Source organism: Panthera tigris, chromosome X (genome assembly GCF_018350195.1).
Source record: "Panthera tigris isolate Pti1 chromosome X, P.tigris_Pti1_mat1.1, whole genome shotgun sequence".
NCBI lineage: Eukaryota > Metazoa > Chordata > Mammalia > Carnivora > Felidae > Panthera > Panthera tigris.
The window spans coordinates 70,676,411-70,700,117 of record NC_056677.1 but is presented as its reverse complement, the minus strand read 5'-3'; the positions used below and the strand labels follow the sequence as shown (position 1 = coordinate 70,700,117).

The 23,707-nt window shown below is 38.1% G+C and overlaps 1 protein-coding gene across 1 annotated transcript in view; it reads right to left on the bottom strand.

Annotated features, from left to right (window-relative positions):
* The window catches only part of POF1B (POF1B actin binding protein), a 109,648-nt gene that overhangs the window by 23,739 nt on the left and 62,202 nt on the right, over positions 1–23,707 (bottom strand). The window contains exon 7 of the mRNA XM_007092876.2: positions 596–623. Within this exon, the coding sequence (XP_007092938.2) occupies positions 596–623 (28 nt within the window). The remainder of the gene's footprint in view (positions 1–595; positions 624–23,707) is intronic.

Sequence of the window (23,707 nt, the reverse complement as noted above, 5' to 3'; positions counted from 1 at the left end):
GTCATAAGGTTCAAAATACATTAAAACTAACTTTGCTACTTAGTTAATGTAGGTCTTAATTTTCTAAAGCAGAGAGTATGTGGTAAATGAAATTTTAAATGTTTTGATAAGCAAAGACAAAGTCATAAACAACAGTTGATGAAATATTTTTCACATTAATAATTATTACCTTTATGATTATTACTTTTATGGCCATTAGAAAAATATAAAAAAATTAACATTTTTATTTATTTTTGAGAGACACAGAGAGATGGAGTGTGAGCACGGGAAAGGTAGAGAGGGAGACACAGAATCTGAAATAGGCTCCAGGATCTGCATGGTCAGCACAGAGCCCAACCTGGGGCTTGAGCCCACCAACTGTAAGATCATGACCTGAACTGAAGTTGGATGCTTCCCCAACTGAGCCACCCAGGTGTCCTGTAATTACAAACATAAACGGTTCTATCATTTTAAAGACAAAATAATCATTATATCTTTCACTAATCTGTGTTTCTAGTCTAATAAAGGTACCAAACTAAAACAGTATTATTGGTGCAAATATCAGAATCTGCTTTGTTATCACCTATATTTGATTTTCAACTATTTTTGCACTTACCTCATCTGTAGACTCAAAGTCCTCTTTGCTGCAAGAGTGAAAATAAAAAGATAGACAACCTTAAGAAAATGTATGTATTGATCATATATAAATGCTAGTGTTTCTAATTCTTTTATCTTATGTTTTAATATATCATAATAACAGCAATTCAATTTACAATTCAAGTAAGAAATTTTAAGCTAACTAAAATGGCACTTATCAAAAATAAAGATAATTTTCTTGACACGAGTTAATCTACTAAAAATGACCAATATTGATTAGGGAGAGGAAGAGGCCAACATGGCAGAGAAGTAGGGGGATCCAAACTTCCCACATCTCTCAAAGAATGCTGAAGCCAAAGGACTTTGAAACCCCAAGAGTCTGGGAGGAAAAGAGACTGAGTCTAAAAGGGAGTCACTGGAACATCCTTGACGGGCTATAGGTAGGTGATTGAGAACTGGGGGAGATAAAATGGGCCATGTAAGCACAGAGGGGAGTGATCCCCTTTTGTGGAGAGACAAAGGGAAGAGAAACAGTGGCTGGGGAACCATAGGACTGTATCTGGACAAAAGATAAACCTCGGGCTGGGACTGAGAGCGATACCATCTCTAACTGCAGGGCTTTCTTGGACTGGGGCCAGCTGACCCATTCGCACACCTGGGGAGGAGGAAAGCCAGACCCGGGTTCGGTGGTAGGTCAGGGGTGCAGTGCACAGTAGAAGAAACCAGTCCCCTCCTTGGAGTGCTGTGGGAAAGGACAAAGCCTGCCTGCCTCTGCCATCCTGGGGCCCAGCGGGGATGTCAGCAACACAGTCTGCAGCAGGAAAAGATGGTCCTCCCTGAAGTGCTGAGGCACAGACAAAGCCAGCTGGGAGCACATATCAGGCTGCGCAGAGAGGCACTTCCTCAGTGCCAGAGCAGACAGAGTGGGACTTTGAATCCTAGCCAAGCACTGGTCAGGGGAGTCAGGGGAGCAAGAAGCACTGCCCCATCTGCACCTGCTGCAGTGAGGATGACTCAAATGGAGTCCACCAAGCCCCATGGAGAAGAGACTGGGGGATTGCCATCCCCCACCCCCACCCCCTGCACCACCAAGGCAAGACCTCAGGGATCTGTCCGGGGCCCATAGTGGAGGCAGAACCAGCCTACACCAAACCACGCCCCTCCATGCCTGGTCACTGCATATCTGCTGGAGCAGGACAGCAGAGAATCTATTACTGCAGAGATTAAGGAACTAAAAATCAGTCACGATGAATTAATAAATGCTATAAATGAGGTGCAAAATAAAATGGAGGCGGCCACAGCACAGATTGAAGAGGCAGAGGGGAGAATAGGTGAATTAGAAGATAAAATTATGGAAAAAGAGGAAGCTGAGAAAAAGAGAGATTAAAAAATCCAGGATCAAGAGGGGAAAATTAGAGAAGTAAGTGATGCAATCAACTGGAACAATATCTGTATCATAGGAATTCCAGAAGAAGCAAAGAGAGAGAAAGGGTCTGAAAATGCACTTGAATGAATCATAGCTGAGAACTTCCCTGATCTGGGGAAGGAAAAAGGCAGTGAAATACAAGAGGCACAGAGAACTCCCTTCAGACATAACTTGATTCGATCTTCTGCATGACATATCATAGTGAAACTGGCAAAATACAAGGATAAAGAGAAAATTCTGAAAGCAGCTAGGGATAAACACGCTCTAACTTACAAAAGTAAGCCCATAAGAGTAGTGGCAGACCTATATACTGAAACTTGGCATGCCAGAAAGGAATGGCAGGAAATCTTCAATGTGATGAACAGGAAAACCATGCAGCCAAGAATTCTCTATCCAGAAGGTCTGTCATTCAGAATAGGAGAGATAAAGGTTTTCCCAAACAAACAAAAATTGAAGGAATTCATCACCACTAAACCAGCCCTACAAGAGATCCAAAGGGGGATTCTGTGAGTGAAATGTTGCAAGGACCACAAAGTACCAGAGACATCACTACAAGCGTGAAAGCTACAGATATCACAATGACTAAACCCATATCTTTCAATAATAACATTGAATGTAAATGGACTAACTACTCTAATCAAAAGACATAGGGTATCAGTATGGATAAAAAGAAGAACCATCTATTTTCTGTCTACAAGAGACTCATTTTAGACCTGAGGACACCTTCAGATTGAAAATGAGGGGATGGAGAACTATCTATCATGCTACTCAAAGTCATAGGCAAGCTGGAGTAGCCATACTTATATCAGACAAAGTAGACTTTAAATTAAAGGCTGTAACAAGAGATGAAGAAGGGCACTAGGTAATAATTACAAGATCTATCCATCAGGAAGAGCTAACAATTATAAATGTCTATGCACCAAATTCGAAGGCACCCAAATATTTAAAACAATTAATCACAAATATAAGCAATATTATTGATAAGAATGTGGTAATTGCAGGAGACTTTAATACTCCACTTACAACAATAGACAGATCATCTAGACACAGAATCAGTAAAGAAACAATGGTTTTGAATGATACATTGGACCAGATGGACTTGACAGATATATTTAGAACTCTACATCCAAAAGCAGCAGAATATACTTTCTTCTTGAGTGTACATGGAACATTCTCCAAGATAGATCATGTACTGGGTCACAAACGGCCCTCAATAAATATAAAAGAATTGAGATCATACCGTGCACACTTTCAGATCACAATGCTATGAAACTTGAAATCAACCGCAGGAAAAGGACTAGAAAACCTCCAAAGGCATGGAGGTTAAAGAACACCCTACTAAAGAACAAATGGGTCAACCAGGCAATTAGAAAAGAAATTTGAAAATGTATGCAAACATATTAAAATGAAAAGACAACAATCTAAATGCTTTCGGATGCAGCGAAGGCAGTCCTGAGAGAAAAATACACTGCAATCCAGGCCTATCTCAAGTAACAAGAAAAATCCCAAATACAAAATCTAAGAGCACACCTAAAGGAAAGAAAAGCAGAAAGACACCCCAAAGCCAGCAGAAGAGAAATAATAAAGAACATAGCAGAAATAAACAATATAGAATCAAAAACACACTAGAGCAGATCAGTGAAACCAAGAGTTGGTTTTTTGAAAAAATAAACAAAATTAATAAACCTCTAGCCACGTTTCTCAACAAGAAAAGAGAATGGAATGGAATGGAATGGAATTATGACAACCAATTCCTCAGAAATACAGTAATTATCAAGGAATACTATGAAAAATTATATGCTAACAAACTGGACAACCTGGAAGAAATGGACAAATTCCTAAGCACCCACCCACTTCCAAAACTCAAATGGATCATATGGAAATAGAAAATTTGAACAAGTCCATAATTAGTGAAGAAATTAAATCAGTCACCAAAAATCTCTCAACAAATAAGAGTCCTGGCCCAGATGGCTTCACTGGGGAATTCTACCAGACATTTAAAGCAGAGTTAATACCTATCCTTCTCAAGCTGTTCCAAACAATAGAAAGGGAAGGAAAACTTCCAGACTCATTCTATGAAGCCAGCATTACTTTGATTCCCAAACCAGACAGAGACCCAGGAAAAAAAGAGAACTACAGGCCAATATCCCTGATGAACATGGATGCAAAAATTCTCAACAAGATACTAGCCAAGTGAAGTCAACAGCATATAAAGAGAATTATTCATCATGATCAAGTGGGATTCATTCCTGGGATGCAGGACTGGTTCAATATTTGGAAATCAATCAATTTGATACATCATATTAATAAAAGAAAAGATAAGAACCACATGATCCTGTCAATGGATGCAGAAAAAACATTTGACAAAATACAGCATCATTTCTTGATGAAAACCCTCAAGAAAGTCAGAATAGAAGGAACATACTTAAATGTCATAGAGGCCATTTATGAAAAGCCCACAGATAATATCATCCTCAATGGGGAAAAACTGAGAACTTTCCCCCTGGGATCAGGAACATGACAGGGATGTCCACTCCCTGTGATGTCCACTATGTGTAACATAGTGCTGTAAGTCCTAGTATCAGCAATCAGACAACTAAATGAAAAAAAAGCATCAACATCAGCAAAGATTAAATCAAACTTTCACTTTTTGCAGAGGACATGATACACTACCTGGAAAACCCGACAGACTCCACCAAAAGTCTGCTAGAATTGATACATAAATTCAGCAAAGTCACAGGGTACAAAATTAATGTACAGAAATTGTTTGCATTTTTATACACCAATAATGAAGCAACAGAAAGAGAAATAAAGAAACTGATCTCATTCACAATTACACCAAGAACCATAAAATACCTAGGAATAAACCTAACCAAAGATTTAAAGGATCTTTATGCTGAAAACTATAGAATGCTTATGAAGGAAATTGAAGAAGAGACAAAGAAATGGAAAAACATTCCGTGCTCATGCATTGGAATAAATATTGTTAAAATGTCAATACTACCCAAAACAGTCTACAAATTCAATACAATCCCAATCAAAATTACACCAGTATTGTTCTCAAAGTAGATCAAACAATCCTAAAATTTGTACGGAACCACAAAGTGCTTGTGTAGCCAAAGTACTATCAAAGAAGAAAACCAAAGCAAGAGGCATCACAATCCCATAGTTTAGCCTCTACTACCAACTGTAATTATCAAGACAACATGGTATTGACACAAAAACAGACACATAAACCAATGAAATAGAAAAGAGAACTCAGATTTGGACCCAGAAAAGTATGGCCAACTAACATGCAACATGCAGAAAAATGAAACTAGATTACTTTCTGATACCATTCTCAAAAATAAACTCAAAATGGATGAAAGACCTGAATGTGAGATAGGAAACCATCAAAATCCTAGAGCCAAGAGCAGGAAAATATCTCTTTGAGTGTAGCTGCAACAATTTCTCAATCAACACATCTCCAAAGGCAAGGGAATTAAAAGCAAAAATGAACTATTAGGACCTCATCAAGACAAAAACTTCGGCACTGCAAAGGAAACAATCAACAAAACTAAAAGGCAACCAACAGAATGGGAAAAGATATTTGCAAATGACATATCAGATAAAGAGCTAGTATCCAAAATCTCTAAAGACCTCACCAAACTCCACACCAGAAAAGCAAATAATCCAGTGAAGAAATGGGCAGAATACATGAATAGACACTTCTCTAAAGAAGACATCCAGATGGCCAACAAGCACATGAAAAGATGCTCAACATTGCTCCTCATCAGGGAAATACAAATCAAAACCACACTCAGATACCACCTCATGGCAGTCAGAGTGGCTAAAATGAACAAATCAGGAGACTATAGATGCTGGCAAGAATGTGGAGAAATGGGAACCCTCTTGCACTGCTGGTGGGAATGCAAACTGGTGGAGCAGCTCTGGAAAACAGTGTGGAGGTTCCTCAAAAAATTAAAAATAAAACTACCCTATGACCCAGCAATAAGGCTGCTAGGAATTTACCCAAGGGATACAGGAGTGCTGATGCATAGGGACACTTGTACCCCAGTGTTTACAGCAGCACTTTCAACAATAGCCAAATTATGGAAAGAGCCTAAATGTCCATCAACTGATGAATGGATAAAGAGGATGTGCTTTATATATACAATGGAATACTACTTGGCAATGAGAAAGAATGAAATATGGCCATTTGCAGCAACGTGGATGGAGCTGGAGTGTATTATGCTAAGTGAAATAAGTCAGGCAGAGGAAGACAGATACCATACGTTTTAACTCATATGTGGATCCTGGGAAACTTAGCAGAAGATCATGGGAGAGGGGAAGGGGAAAAAAGTTATAGGGAGGGAGGGAGGCAAACCATAAAAGACTCTTAAGGACTAAGAACAAACTGAGGTTTGATGGGGGGTGGGGGAGAGTGGAAAATGGATGTTGGGCATGGAGGAGGGCACTTGGGATGAGCAGTGGGTGTTGTATGAAAAACAATTTGACAATAAATTTTATTTAAATAAAAAATGAACAATATCAAAATAACAAGCCAAAAGAATATACAGAATCAGTTACAGCCATGCACTAGCATTAATCTGTTTATGACTAGATGTACAAGTCCTTGGTGCTTTGTAATAAATGATGCCTGAGTGAATGAATAACAATAATAGTTGTTCTCTCTCTCCACCCACATTTTCTCCTGTATCATTCACTTTCAGTGCTGAGTCCAACTTCTCTCTATAGTCTTCAAGTTATTCCATACCCTTTCATCAAAATCAAAACTTGCAGTATAAATTCATTCAATCTACACTACAGTATATATGGCAGTGACAAAACCTTACACATACCTGGATGTTTACATAGAGACAGAGCTTTAAGCAACATGACCAAAATTCTAGTGGGATGATAAAACTTCCAACATCAAAATGAGGATTTGAGCACCAGGGTTAGAAGACCCTTTGTGAAGCCATGTTAGGTAGGCAAATACCACAAAAGAATTCTTAGTGATTATACCAGTCTGGCACTTGCTTCTTTGGGGAGTGATGAAAGTGGAAAACGATACAGTTTCAGTGTCAGTGGCAATAGACAGGTCTTTATTTCTGACTACTTGTTTTATCTATGCTTCATTGAAGAATTCGGCACAAAATATATGGTGAATGTACTTCTCAAACAAAAACACACTACACATGTTCTGACAACAAGGCAGAATATTTTAAATGTGCTTGTATATTTTAAAGATGCTTGTATAAAATCAGAGGTATGTGAGTGACATATCTTTGATATAAAAGAAAAATATATTAGAGATATGTTAGGACATTATCTCCTACCTTTACCTTCTAAGTAACTGCTTATGGTAATATATTGCTTGGAGAGATAAGAAGGTCTCTCACTGTGCAAAACCTCTTGCATATATTTATAAAAATATATATGTTAATGTGGAGGAAGAAAACTGAAGGTTAAATTTACCCGAGGCATGACTACATATTTGCAATCGTCTGTATGTATGTATGTGGCATTTCCTATATTGCCCAAAATAGAAATTGTGGGGAAGCCCTAGTAAAATAAATAAATAAAATATTCTGTACTTTTTAAATGTTTTACTAAAGAAACTGCATGCATATACTGGGAGTTACAACAAGTTAAAAATATGAATCAATACTTTAGTCATACTCCATTACTATTAACTGAAATAATCACAGTTATTAATGGACCTTTATGCTAAAAATTCCACTGCCCAAGCCAACCTAGTACACGTGTCCCTAATCATTTCTTTCTACAGATAAGAAAACAAAACAGAAATAGAGCAATTAACAATCAACAGGACTTAATACTGCATTTTTTTTAAAGTAACCAGAATGGTTTCATGAGACAACCTTCTTTAATTCTGACCCTGCATCCTCTCATTGCTAAATTGTAACATGGAAAAAGGAGATTAAGGGGGAAAAAAGAAGAGGGAAAGAGAGAAAGAGAGTGGAAACAGAGATAAGAGCAGAGAGTTGGAGAGACCAATGTGAATTACACCTCCATCCAGCCGTGGGGAGTGGTAGTTGGAATTACAATGGGCAGAAAAAAACAGGGGCAGGAGAAAGAACAATATGGCTTCAGAGTAGGAGGACCCTAGGCTCCCCTCTTCCCACAAACACAACTAGATAACTATAAAATCATACTAAATACCCCAGAAATTGACCTGAAGAGTGATAAAACAAACTCCACAATTAAACATAGAGAAGAGGTGAACCTGGGTGGCTCAGTCAGTTAAGCATCCAACTTTGGCTCAGGTCACGATCTCATGGTTTGTGAGTTCAAGCCCCATGTCAGGTTCTGTGCTGATGGCTCAGAGCCTTGAGACTGCTTCAAATTCTGTGTCTCTCTCTCTTCCCCTCCCCTGCTTGTTCTCTATGTCTCTCTCTCAAAAATAAATATTAAAAGAAAAAAAAAAGAAATGTTACAAAAAGGAGGGGGGAGAACAGGCCACATCAAAGAAGGTAGGAAGTGCAGATATGTGGTTTAGGGGAGAAATAGATCCTAGGTACTTTGGGGGGAAAACAAGGGTCACAGAGAAGAGACAGAGAGAGATAAAGAGAGGAAGAGAGAGAAGCACAGAAGGAAACTCTGAAGGAGAATGTTTCCGCAAAGCCACTGGCTTGGAAAATGAGAGGGGCAAAATTTAGTCAGAACTTGCAGTCAACAGGGCTTAAAGCCTAGAATTTTAAAAGGTAGCAGGCTTGGCTGGGATAGAGCCCTGAAGGCACTGCCCTGCTCATAGAAAGAAGGCAGACAAACAACATGGGAGCAGATGGCATGGCAACAAAGATCTGAAGCATGCTTGAGGCAAACAGTGGGGAGATTATTCACTCTTCTCAGAGCAAACTGAAGTCAGCTTTCACAGAGACACCTCTCTGAGAAGAAAGGAGCTGGCTGGCACCACTCCCCACCCTGATACTCAGCAAAAACACAGTGCCGCTTGTAGTAAGCAGCTCAGCAGGGACACAGGCTGCCAAACATGCTTATACCAAGCCCAATCCCTGCACCTCAGGGAGACTGTCCTTTTAAGTCAAAATTAACTTAATACCAGCATGGCGGGCCTCTCCTCCAGAAGACTGGCACAAACCCTTGTTGACACCACATCTCCTGACCAGAGAGTTCTGCAGGGCCATGGCTCTGGTGGAGTTGGTGTCAGGTCTCATTTCACAAGCACACCAGAGCACACCTAGTTAAAACTCACCATATTCAGGCCAGGGACAAAAACCTGCCCACAGTAGGCAAGGAGAACATCTGCAGATAACTTTCTTGAACGATAGAGCAGTGAAAACACCACAGTAGAGTGCACACAATACACACCTGAGATACTCCCTGAAGTGCCAGGCCCTGAGCACTACATGACCTCTTCTTCATAAAGCTATTACTTTTAGCAGCAGTATGCATAACTGGCTTTTCCAACACAGAAAAGAAGGCAGAGACTTACACAAAATGCTGACAGAAGAATTTATGCCAAATGAAAGAACAAGATAAGGCCAGTACCAAAGATATAAGCAAAACAGATATAAGTAATCTGTTTGATGGAGAATTTAAAGCAACAATCATAAGGATACCCACTGGGCTTGAGAGAAGAATAGAAGACATCAGGGATACCCTTAAACACAGATAAAATAGTTAACAATGAAGCAATCAGAGATGAATAATGCAATAAATGAGATTGGAAACAAGCTTGATGCAATGAACAGCAGGCTAGAAGAAGCAGAAGAATGAATTAGTGACCCTGAAGACAAAATAATGGAAAATAATGAGGCTTAACAAAAGAGAGAAGAATTCATGGAATATGAGAATAGATTTAAGGATCTGAATGACTATATCAAATGTAATAATATTCATATTATAGAAGTCCCAGATGAAGGAGAGAAAGGGGGACATAAAATTTATTTGAAGAAATAGATGAAAACTTCCTTAATCTAGGGAAGGAAACAGACATCCATATCCAGGAGGCACAGATAAGTCTCATCAAAACCAACAAAAGCAGGCCAACACTAAGACATATTATAATTAAATTTGCAAAATATAGTGAAAAAGAAAAAAATCATAAAAGTGGCAAGACAAGAGAAGTCCTTAACTTACAATGGAAGACTCATAAGGCTAGCTGGAGATTTCTCAACAGAAACTTGGCAAGCCAGAAGGGAGTGGCATGATATATTCAAAGTGCTAATTGGGAAAAATCTTCAGTCAAGACTACTCCATCCAACAAGGCTAACATGCAGAATAGAAAGAGAGATCGTTTCCCAAAAAAACAAAAACTAAAGGAATTCATGACCACAAAACTAGCCATGCATGAAATATTCAAAAGGACTCTTTGATACAAAGGAGAGGCCAACAGTGACAAATATAAGAAAAGATCGGAAAATATCTCCAGACAACGACAAAGTAAAATGGCAACAAATACATTTAAATTAATAATTATTTTGGATTATAAATGGACTAAATGCTCCAATCCAAAGACATAGCATGTCAGAATTAATAAAAAAAAAAGAGTCATCTATATAGTGCTTAGAAGAGACTCACTTTAGACCTAAAAACACTTGCAGATTGAAAAGGGAATAATCCAACAAGAAGATATAACAATTATAAATATTTATGCATCCGACATGGGAGCACCCAAATACATAAAATATTTAATAACAAACATAAAAGAATTAATGGATAATAATATAATAATAGTAGGGGACTTTAATGCCTCGCTTACATAAATAGACAGATCATCCAAACAGAAAATCAACAAGAAAACAATGGCCTTGAATGACACACAAGACCACATGGACTTAACCAATATATTCAGAACATTTCCTCATAAAACAGGAGAACACACATTGTTTTCAAGAGCATGTGGAACATTCTCAGAATAGATCAAATACTAGGTTACAAAACAGGCCTCAACAAATACATAAAGATTGATATCATACCATGTACCTTTTGTGACCACAACACTATGAAACTAGAAGTCATTCACAAGAAAAAACTTGGAAAGACCACAAATACATCGAGCTTAAACATGCTACTAAACAATGAATTGGTTAAACAGGAAATCAAAGAAGAAATAAAAAATATATGGAAGCAAATGAAAATGAAAACACAACAGTCTAAAACCTTTGGGATCCACCAAAAGCAGTCCAAAGAGGGAAATATATAGCTATATAGGCCTACCTCAAGAAGGAAGAAAAATCTTACATAAACAACATAACCTTATACCTAAAGGAGCAAGAAAAAGAAGAACAGACAAAACCCAAACACAGGAAAATGAAGGAGTTAATAAAGAGTACAACAGAAATCAACGATATAGAAACAAATAAAAACAATAGAACAGATCAATGAAACCAGGAGATGGTTCTTTGAAAAACTTAATAAAATTGATAAATCTCTAGTGAGAGTTATCAACTAGAAAAGATAATGCACCCTAATAAATGAAATCAGAAGTGAGATAGAATTAATACCCAACATAACAGAAACACAAGCAAATATAAGAGAACATTATGAAAAATTATATGCCAACTAATTGGACAACCTAGAAGAAATGGATAAATTTCTAAAAACATATAAATTCCAAAACAGGAACAGGAAGAAATAGAAAACTTGAACAGAGCAATAACCAGCAAAGAAATTGAATCTGTAATCAAAAAGCCCCCCAAAAGACCTGTGTCAGATGAGTTCACAGGCAAATTCTACCAAACATTTAAAGAAGACCTAATACCTATTATTTTCAAATTATCACAAAATATAGAAAAGGAAAGAAAACTCACAAATTCATTCTATGAGGCCAGCATTACCCTGATACCAAAACTAGATAAAAACTCCACTAAAAAAGAGAATTACAGGGAAATATCCCTGATTAACATGAACACAAAAATTCTCAATAAAACACTAACAAACCAAATCCAACAATACATTAACAAATTCATTCATCATGTTCAAGTGGGATTTATTTCTAGGCTGCAAGGGTCATTAAATATTCGCAAATGAATCAAGGTGATGCACCACATTAATAAAAGAAAGGATAAGAAATGTATGATCATTTCAATAAATGCAAATAAAGGATTTGATGAACTACAACAATGATTCATGATAAAAATCTTCAACAAAATAAATTTAGAGGGAACATACCTCAACATCGTAAAGGGCATATATGAAAAATCCACAGCTGACATCATCCTCAATGGTAAAAAAACCTGAAAGCATTTTTCCCTAAGGTCACAAAAAAGGCAGGGATGTCTACTCACACTGCCATTGTTTTACATACTACTGGAAGTCCTAGCCACAGCAATCAGACAAGAAAAACAAATAGATGGCATACAAGTTGGCAAGGAAGAAGTAAAGTTTCACTATTTGCAGATGACATGATGCTATGTATAGAAAACCCAAAAACTCCACCAAAAACTCCTAGAGCTGATACAGGAATTCAGTAAATTCACAGCACAAAAAAAGCAACATACAGAAATCTGTTGCATTTATATACACCAGTAATGAAGCAGCAGAAAGAGAAACCAAGGAATCAATCCCACTTACAATTACATCAAAAACCATAAGATACCTAGGAATAAACATAACCAAAGAAGTGAAATACATGTACTCTGAAAATTATCAAACACTGACGAAAGAAATTGAAGAGAACACAAAAAATGTAAAGGCATTCCATGCTCATGGATGGGAATAACAAATATCGTTAAAATGTCCTTACCACCCAAAGCAATCTGCACATTTAATACAATTCCTATAAAAATACCACCAGCATTTTTCACATACCTAGAAAAACAATCCTCAAATTTGTATGGAAACACAAAAGATCTGGAACAGCCAAAGCAATCTTGAAAAACAAAAACAAAGCTGGAGACATCACAATTCTTTTTTTTTTTTTTGATATAAGTACACTTTAATCATGGGTGGGCATGTAATTGTTCATTATACTATATTCAGTATTTTTTGATATTTTGAAATATTTTACAGTTACAAAAGACTTAGAATACATATATTGCACTACTTATCAAAATATACGGTAAGCAGGACTCTGAAAATTATTTTTCTACTATCTTGGACATTGATGAAATCCTTTTAAGTCATTATATTTAATTTTGGTCTCACATTTCACAATGAAAAAATACGCTCATCAAGGAAATATCAAAACTGTATATTAATTTATCATATGAAATAAGATTAATGATTTAGGAAAGCCTTAGGATGTGATCAATATCTTATACAAGTCTTAAAAAGATAATTTCACTTGATTTTTTTTTTAATTTAATTTAATTTTTTATTTTTAAAAATTTACATCCAAATTAGCATATAGTGAAACAATGATTTCAGGAGTAGATTCCTTAGTGCCCCTCACCCATTTAGCCCATCCCCCCTCCCACAACCCCTCCAGTAACCCTCCGTTTGTTCTCCATATTTATGAGTCTCTTACACTTTGTACCCCTCCCTGTTTTTATATTATTTTCATTTCCCTTCCCTTATGTTCATCTGTTTTGCCTCTTAAAGTCCTCATATGAGTGAAGTCATGTGATTTTTGTCTTTCTCTCACTGACTAGTTGCACTAAGCATAATACCCTCCAGTTCCATCCACATAGTTGCAAATGGCAAGATTTCATTCTTTTTGATTGCAGAGTAATACTCCATTGTATATATATACACCACTTCTTCTTTATCCATTCATCCATTGATGGACATTTGGGCTCTTTCCATACTTTGGCTATTGTTGATAGTGCTGCTATAAACATGGGGGTGCATGTGTCCCTTCGAAACAGCACACCTGTATCCTGTGGATAAATGCCTAGTAGTGCAATTGCTGGGTCGTAGGGTAGTTCTATTTTTAGTTTTTTGAGGAACCTCCACATAGTTTTCCAGAGTGGCTGCACCAGTGTGCATTGCCACCAACAATGCAAAAGAGATCCTCTTTCTCTGCATCCTAGCCAATATCTGATGTTGCTTGAGTTGTTACTGTTAGCCACTCTGACAGGTATCAGGTGGTATCTCATTGTGGTTTTGATTTGTATTTCCCTGATGATGAGTGATGTTGACCATTGTTTCATGTGTTGGTTGGCCATCTGATGTCTTCCTTGGAGAAGTGTCTATTCATGTCTTTTTCCCATTTTTTCACTGGATTGTTTGTTTTTTGGATGTTGAGTTTGATACGTTCTTTATAGATTTTGGATACTAACCCTTTATCTGATATGTCATTTGCAAATATCTTCTCCAATTCCATTGGTTGCCTTTTAGTTTTGCTGATTGTTTCCTTGGCTGTGCAGAAGCTTTTTATTTTGATGAGGTCCCAGGAGTTCATTTTTGCTTTTGTTTCCCTTGCCTCTAGAGACGTGTTCAGTAAGAAGTTGCTGCAGACGGGGCGCCTGGGTGGCTCAGTTGGTTAAGCAGCCGACTTTGGCCCAGGTCATGATCTCGCGGTCCGTGAGTTCGAGCCCCGCGTCCGGCTGTGTGCTGACAACTCAGAGCCTGGAGCCTGTTTCAGATTCTGTGTCTCCCTCTCTCTGACCTTCCCCCATTCATGCTCTGTCTCTCTCTGTCTCAAAAATAAATAAACATTAAAGAAAAAGAAGTTGCTGCAGGCAAGATCAAAGAGGTTTGTGCCTGCTTTCTCCTCGAGGATTTTGTTGGCTTCCTGTCTTAAATTTAGGCCTTTCACCCATTTTGAGTTTATTTTTGTGTATAGTGTAAGAGAGTGGTCCAGGTTCATACTTCTGCGTATCGCTGTCCAGTTTTCCCAGCACCACTTGCTGAAGATACTGTCTTTATTACATTGGATATTCTTTTCTGCTTTGTCATAGATTAGTTGGCTATACATTTGTGGGTCCATTTGTGGGTTCTTTATTCTGTTCCATTGATCTGAGTGTCTGTTCTTGTGCCAGTACCATACTGTCTTGATGATTATAGCTTTGATGGTATAGCTTGAAGTCTGGGATTGTGATGTCTCCTCTCCTGCTTTGGTTTTCTTTTTCAAGACTTCTTGCTATTTGGGGTATTTTCCTGTTCCATACAAATTTTAGGATTATTTATTCTAGCTCTGTAAAAAATGTTGGCGTTACTTTGATAGGGGATTGCATTGAATATGTAGGTTGCTTTGGGTAGTATAGACATTTTAACAATATTTGTTCCTTCTATCCAGAAGCATGGAATCTTTTTCCATTTTTTTGTGTGTTTTCTTCAATTTATTTCATAAGCTTTCTATAGTTTTCAGTGTATAGATTTTTCACCTCTTTGGTTAGATTTATTCCTAGGTGTTTTATGGTTATTGGTGCAACTGTAAATGGGATCAATTCCTTGATTATTCTTTCTGTCACTTCATTGTTGGTGTATAGGAATGCAACCAATTTCTGTGCATTGATTTTATATCCTACAAGTTTGCTGAATTCATGAATCACTTCTAGCAGTTTTTTGGTGGAATCTTTGGGGTTTTCCATATACAGTATCATGTCATCTGTGAAGAGTGAAAGTTTGACCCCTTTCTGGCTGATTTGGATCCATTTTATTTCTTTGTGTTGTCTGATTGCAGAGGCTAAGACTTCCAATACCATGTTGAATAACAGTGGTGAGAGTGGACATCCTTGTGTTTTTTCCTGACCTTAGGGGAAAGCTCTCAGTTTTTCCCGATTGAGGATGATATTAGCATTAGGTCATTCATATATGGCTTTTATGATCTCGAAGTATGATCCTTCTATCACTACTTTCTTGACGGTTTTTATCAAGAAAGGATGCTGTATGATGTCAAACGCTTTCCATGCATCTATTGAGATGATCCTATGGTTCTTGTCCTTTCTTTTATTGATGTGATGAATCACGTTATTTATTTTGTGTATATTGAACCAGCCTTGCATCCCAGGTATAAATCCCAATTGGTCATGGTGAATAATTTTTTTAATGTATTGTTGTATCTGTTTGGCTAATACCTTGTTGAGGATTTTTGCATCCATGTTCATCAGGGAAATTGGTCATTAGTTCTCCTTTATAGTGGGGTCTAGGCCAGCTTTTGGAATTAAGGTAATGTTGGCTTCATAGAAAGAGTTTGGAAGTTTTCCTTCCATTTCTATTTTTTGGAACAGCTTCAAAAGAAGAGGTGTTAACTCTTCCTTAAATTTTTGGGCAGAATTCCCCTGGAAAGCCATTTGGCCCTGGGCTCTTATTTTTTGTTTTTCTTTTTGTTTTTTTTAAATATGAAATTTATTGTCAAATTAGGTTCCATACAACACCCAGTGCTCATTCCAACAGGTGCCCTCCTCAATATCCAACACCCACCCTCCCCTCCCTCCCACCCCCCAACAACCCTCAGTTTGTTCTCAGTTTTAAGAGTCTCTCATGGTTTGGCTCCCTCCCTCTCTAACCTTTATTTTTTCCTTCCCTTCCCTATGGCCTTCTGTTAAGTTTCTCAGTATCCACATAAGAGTGAAAACATATGGTATCTGTCTTTCTCTGTATGACTTATTGCACTAAGCATAACATTCTCCAGTTCCATCCACGTTGCTACAAAAGGCCATATTTCATTCTTCCTCATTGCCACGTAGTATTCCACTGTTCATATAAACCACAACTTCTTTATCCATTCATCAGTTGATGGACATTTAGGCTCTTTCCATAATTTGGCTATTGTTGATAGCACTGCTATAAACATTGGGGTACAAGTGCCCCTATACGTCAGCACTCCTATATCCTTTGGGGAAATTCTTAGCAGTGCTATTGCTGGGTCATAGGCTAGGTCTATTTTTAATTTTTTGAGGAACCTCCACACTGTTTTACAGAGTAGCTGCACCAATTTGCATTCCCACCAACAGTGCAAGAGGGTTCCCATTTTTCCACATCCTCTCCAGCATCTATAGTCTCCTGATTTCTTCATTTTGGCCACTCTGACTGGCGTGAGGTGGTATCTGAGTGTGGTTTTGATTTGTATTTCCCTGATGAGGAGTGACATTGAGCATCTTTTCATGTGCCTGTTGGCCATCTGGATGTCTTCTTTAGAGAAGTGTCTGCTCATGTTTTCTCCACATTTCCTCACTGGGTTATTTGTTTTTTGGGTGTGAAGTTTGGTGCACTCTTTATAAATTTTGTATACTAGCCCTTTTCCCATATGTCACTTGCAAATATCCTTTCCCACTCCATCACTTGACTTTTAGTTTTGTTGATTGTTTCCATTGCAGAGCAGAAGATTTTTATCTTCATGAGGTCCCAGTAGTTCATTTTTTCTTTTAATTCCTTTGCTGTTAGATATGTGTCAAGTATGAAATTTCTGCTGCTGAGGTCAGAGAGGGTTTTTTCTGCTTTCTCCTCTAGGGTTTTGATGGTTTCCTGTCTCACATTCAGGTCCTTTATCCACTTTGAGTTTATTTTTGTGAATGGTGTGAGAAAGTGGTCTAGTTTCAACCTTCTGCATGTTGCTGTCCAGTTCTCCAGCACCATTTGTTAAAGAGACCGTCTTTTTTCCATTGGATGTTCTTTCCTTCTTTGTCAAAGATGAGTTGGCCATACTTTTGTGGGTCTAATTCTGGAGTTTCTATTCTATTCCATTGGTCTATGTGTCTGTTTTTGTGCCAATACCATGTTGTCTTCATGATTACAGATTTGTAGTAGAGGCTAAAGTCTGGGATTGTGATGCCTCCTGCTTTGGTCTTCTTCAAAATTACTTTGGCTATTTGGGATCTTTTGTGGTTCCACACAAATTTTAGGATTGCTTGTTCTAGCTTAGAGAAGAATGCTGGTGCAATTTTGATTGGGATTGCATTGAATGTGTAGATTGCTTTGGGTAGTAATGACATTTTAACAATACTTATTCTTCCAATCCATGAGCACGGAATGTTTTTCCATTTCTTTATGTCTTCTACAATTTCCTTCATAAGCTTTCTATAGTTTTCAGCATACAGATCTTTTACATTTTTGGTTAGGTTTATTCATAGGTATTTTATGCTTCTTGGTGCAATTGTGAATGGGATCAGTTTCTTTATTTGTCTTTCTGTTGCTTCGTTATTAGTGTATAAGACTGCAACTGATTTCTGTACATTGATTTTATATCCTATGACTTTGCTGAATTCATTTATCAGTTCTAGTAGACTTTTGGTGGGGTTTATTGGGTTTTCCATGTATAATATCCTGTCATCTGTAAAAAGAGAGAGCTTGACATCATCCTTGCCAATTTTCATGCTTTGATTTCCTTTTGTTGTCTGATTGCTGATGCTAGGACTTCCAACACTATGTTAAACAACAGCGGTGAAAGTGGACATCCCTGTCATGTTCCTGATCTCAGGGGGAAAGCTCTCAGTTTTTCCCCATTGAGGATGAAGTTAGCTGTGGGCTTTTCATAAATGGCTTCTATGATGTTTAAGTATGTTCCTTCTATCCTGACGTTCTCAAGGGTTTTTATTAAGAAGGGATGCTGAATTTTGTCAAATGCTTTTTCTGCATTGATAGACAGGATCATGTGGTTCTTATCTTTTCTTTGATTAATGTGATGTATCACATTGATTAATTTGCGAATCAATGCGAAAATCAATGCGAATCAATGCGAACCAGCCCTGCAGCACTGGAATAAATCCCACCTGATCGTGGTGTATAATTCTTTTTATATGCTGTTGAATTCGATTTGCTAGTATCTTATTGAGAATTTTTGCATCCATGTTCATCAGGGATATTGGCCTATAGTTCTCTTTTTGCTGGGTCTCTGTCTAGTTTAGGAATCAAAGTAATGCTGGCTTCATAGAATGAGTCTCAAAGTTTTCCTTCCCTTTCTATTGTTTGGAACAGCTTCAGAAAGATAGGTATTAACTCTGCTTTAAATGTCTGGTAGAATTCCCCAGGGAAGCTACCTGGACTGGACTCCTATTTGTTGGGAGATTTTTGATAACTTATTCAACTTCTTCACTGGTTATGGGTATGTTCAAGTTTTCTATTTTTTCCTTTTGGAGTTTGGAAAGTGTGTGGGTGCTTAGGAATTTGTCCATTTTTTCCAGGTTGTCCACTTTGTTGGCATGTAATTTTTCATAGTATTCCCTGATAATTGCTTGTATTTCTGAGGTATTGGTTGTCATAATTCCATTTTCATTCATGATTTTGCCTATGTGGGTCATCTCACTTTTCTTTTTGAGAAGACTGGCTAGAGGTTTATTAATTTTGTTTATTTTTTCAAAAAACCAAGTCTTGGTTTCATTGATCTGCTCTACAGTTTTTTTTTTAGATTTATATTGTTTGTTTCTGCTCTGACGTTTGTTATTTCTCTTCTTCTGCTGGGTTTGGGGTGTATTTGCTGTTCTGCCTGTATTTCCTTTAGATGTGCTGTTAGGTTTTGTATTTGGGATTTTTCTTGTTTCTTGAGCTAGGCCTGCGTTGCAATTTATTTTCCTCTCAGGACTGCCTTTGCTGCATCCCAAAGCATTTACATTGTTGTATTTTCATTTTCATTTGTTTTCATATATTTCTTAATTTCTTCTCTAATTGCATGGTTGATCCATTCCTTCTTTAGTAGGGTGTTCTTTAACCTCTATGCTTTTGGAGGTTTTCCAGACTTTTTCCTGTGGTTGATTTCAAGCTTCATAGCATTGTGGTCTGAAAATGTGCCTGGTATGATTTCAACTCTTGTATACTTACGAAGGGCTGTTTTGTGACCCAGTATGTGATCTATCTTGGAGAATGTTCCATATGCACTCGAGAAGAAAGTATATTCTGTTGCTTTGGGATGCAGAGTTCTAAATATATCTGTCAAGTCCATCTGATCCAGTGTATCATTCAGGGCCCTTGTTTCTTTATTGATCCTGTGTCTAGATGATCTATCCAATGTTGTATGTGGAGTATTGAAGTCACCTGCAATTACCACATTCTTACCAATAAGGTTGTTTATGTTTGTGAGTAATTGTTTTATATATTTGGGGGCTCCCATATTTGGCGCATCAACATTTATAATTGTTAGGTCTTCCTGATGGATAGACCCCATAATTATTATATAATGCCCTTCTTCATCTCTTGTTACAGCCTTTAATTTAAAGTCTAGTTTGTCTGATATAAATATGGCTACTCCAGCTTTCTTTTGACTTCCAGTAGCATGATAGATAGTTCTCCATCCCCTCACTTTCAATCTGAAGTTGTCTTCAGGTCTAAAATGAGTGTCTTGTAGACAGCAAATAGATGGGTCTTGTTTTTTTTATCCATTCTGATACCCTATGTCTTTTGGTTGGCACATTTAGTCCATTTACATTCAGTGTTATTATGGAAAGATATGGGTTTAGAGTCACTGTGATGTCTGTAGCTTTCATGCTTGTAGTGATGTCTCTGGCACTTTGTTGTCCATACAACATTTTACTCACAGAATCTCCCTTAGGATCTCTTTTACGGCTGGTTTAGTGGTGATGAATTCCTTCAGTTTTTGTTTGTTTGGCAAGACCTTTATCTCTCCTTCTATTCTGAATTACAGACTTTCTGGATAAGGGATTCTCAGCTGCATATTTATTCTGTTCAGCACATTGAAGATTTCCTGCCATACCTTTCTGGACCGCCAAGTTTCATTAGATAGGTCTCCCACTACTTTTATGGGTCTCCCTTTATATGTTAGAGCCTGTTTATCCCTAGCTGCTTTCAGAATTTTCTCTTTATCCTTTTATTTTGCCAGCTTCACTATGATATGTCATGCAGAAGATCAATTCAAGTTATATCTGAAGGGAGTTCTCTGTGCCTCTTGGATTTCAATGCCTGTTTCCCCAGATCAGGGAAGTTCTCAGCTATAATTTGTTCAAGTACACCTTCAGCCCCTTTCTCTCTCTCTTCCCATTCTGGAATCTCTATTATACATATATTGTTACGTTTGATTGCATCACTTAGTTCTCTAATTCTCCCCTCATACTCCTGGATTTTTTTTTATCTCTCTTTTTCTCAGCTTTGTCTTTGTCCACAATTTTATCTTCTAATTCACCTATTCTCTCCTCTGCCTCTTCAATCCGTGCTATGGCTGCCTCCATTTTATTTTGCACCTCATTTATAGCATTTTTTAGCTTCTCTTGGCTGTTTCTTATTCCCTTGTTCTCTGTGGTAATAGATTCTCTGCTGTCCTGTATACTTTTCTCAAGCCCAGCGATTAATTTTATGAATATTATTCTAACTCAATGGTCCATTATATTGCTTAAATCGTTTTTGATGAATTCATTAGCTGTCTTTACTTCCTGGAGTTTCTTTTGAGGAGAGTTCTTCAGTTTCATCATTTTGGGTGGTCCCTGGAGTGGTGCAGAACTGCAGGGCACGTCCCCTGTGTTGTCTGGAGTAGCTTGTGTTGGTGGGAGGGGCCACAGTCAGACCCGATGTCTGTCCCCAGCCCACAGCTGGGGCCACAGTCAGACTGGTGTGCACCTTATCTTCCCCCCCTCCCAGGGTCAGGACCCACTGTGGAGTGGTGTGGCCCCTGTCTGGGCTACTTGCATACTGCCAGGCTTGTGGTGCTACTTTGATGGTATTTGCACTATTAGCCGGGGTGTATCCTCAAGGTACACAGGGGTGGGAGGTGCAGGCTTAGCTCACTTTGCCTTCAGTGGTCCCCTCGGGAGGAGCACTGCACCACCAGGAGTGAGGCAGGCCCATCGGAGGGATGGATCCACAGAAGCACAGTTATGGGTGTGTGTGTGGTGCAAGCAAGTTCGGTGACGGGAACTGGTTCCCTTTGGTATTTTGGCTGAGGGATGGGAGAGGGAGATGGCACTGGCCATCGCCTTTGTTCCCCACTGAGCTGAGGTCTGTCTTCCGGGGCTCAACAACTCTCCCTCCCGGTGTCTTCTCTGCCTCCTGCTCTCTGAGCAGAGCTGCTGATTTTTAACATTCCAGATGTTAAGTCCCGCTGGTTGTCAGAACTCACGCAGTGAGGCCCCTCTGATTTTGCAAATCAGAGTCAGTGGCTCTGTCCTGCCAGGCGGGCTGCCCCTCCACCGCCCTGGCTCCCTCCCGCCAGTATGTGTAGTGCGTATTGCCCCTCTGCCCTTCCTACTCCCTTCTGTGGGCCTCTTGTCTATGCTTGCCTCTGGAGAGTCCATTCTGCTAGTCTTCTGGTGGTTTTCTGGGTTATTTAGGTAGATGTGGGTGGAATCTAAGTGATCTGCAGGACGCTGTGAGCCCAGCATCCTCCTATGCCTCCATCTTCTCCTTCTTCCTGGACTCTTGTTTTTTTGGCAGATTTTTGATTACTGATTCAATTTCCTTACTGGTTATGGGTCTGTTCAAATTTTCTATTTCTTCCTGTTTCAGTTTTGGTAGTGTGTATGTTTCTAGTAATTTGTCCATTTCTTACAGATTACTCATTTTATTGGCATATAATTGCTCATAATATTCTCTTATTATTGTTGTTATTTCTGTTGTGTTGGTCGTGATCTCTCATCTTTCATTCTTGATTTTATTTATTTGGGTCCTTTCCTTTTCTTTTTTGATCTTACTGGCTAGTGGTTGATCAATTTAGTGAATTCTTTCAAAAAACCAACTTCTGGTTTCATTTATCTGTTCTACTATTTTTTTTTCTTTTGGTTTCAATAGCATTAATTTCTGCTCTAATGTTTATTATTTCCTGTCTTCTGTTGTTTTGGGGTTTTATTTGCTGTTCTTTTTCTAGCTCCTTAAGGCGTAAGGTTAGGTTGTGTATCTGAGATCCTTTTTCTTTCTTTAGGAAGGCCTGGATTGTTATATACTCCTTATGCCCACATATGCTGTGTCCCAGAGGTTTTGGGTTGTTGTGTTATCATTTTCCTTGATTTCCATATACTTTTAAATTTCCTCTTTAACTGCTTTGTTAGTCCATTCATTCTTTAGTAGGATGTTCTTCAGTCTCCAAGTATTTGTTACCTTTCCCAAATTTTTCTTGTGGTTGATTTCAAGTTTCATAGCATTGTGGTCTGAAAATATGCACGGTGTGATCTCGATCTTTCTTACTTCTTTAGGGCTGATTTGTGTCCCACTATATGGTCTATTCTGGAGAACGTTCCATGTGCACTGTAGAAGAATGTATATTCTGCTGCTTTAGGATGTAATGTTCTGAATATATCTGTGAAGTCCATCTGGTCCAGTGTGTCATTCAAAGATGTTTCCTTGTTGATTTTTTGATTAGATGATCTGTCTATTGCTGTGAGTGGGGTGTTGAAGTCTCCTACTATTATGGTATTACTATCAATGAATTTCTTTATGTTTGTGATTAATTGATTTATATATTTGGGTGTTTTCACATTTGGCGCATAAATGTTTACAATTGTTAGGTCTTCTTGATCTATAGACCCCTTGATTATGATATAATGCCCTTCTGCATCTCTGGATACAGTTCTTCATTTTAAAGTCTAGATTGTCTGATATAATTATGGCTACTCTGGCTTTCTTTTGTTGACCATTAGCATGATAGATGGTTCTCCATCCCCTTATTTTCAATCCGAAGGTGTCTTTAGGCCTAAAGTGGGTCTCTTGTAAACAGCAAATAGATGGATCTTGTTTTCTTATTCATTCTGTTACCCTATGTCTTTTGCTTGGAGCATTGAGTCCATTGACATTTAAAGTGAGCACTGAAAGATATGATTTTATTGCCTTTATGATGCTTGTAGAGTTGGAGTTTCTGGTCTGTTCTCTGGTCTTTTCTAATCTTTGTTGCTTTTGGTATTTATTTATTTTTATATGTATATTTTCATCTATTCTCCCCTCAGAAAGTCCCCCTTAAAATTTCTTGCAGGGCTGGTT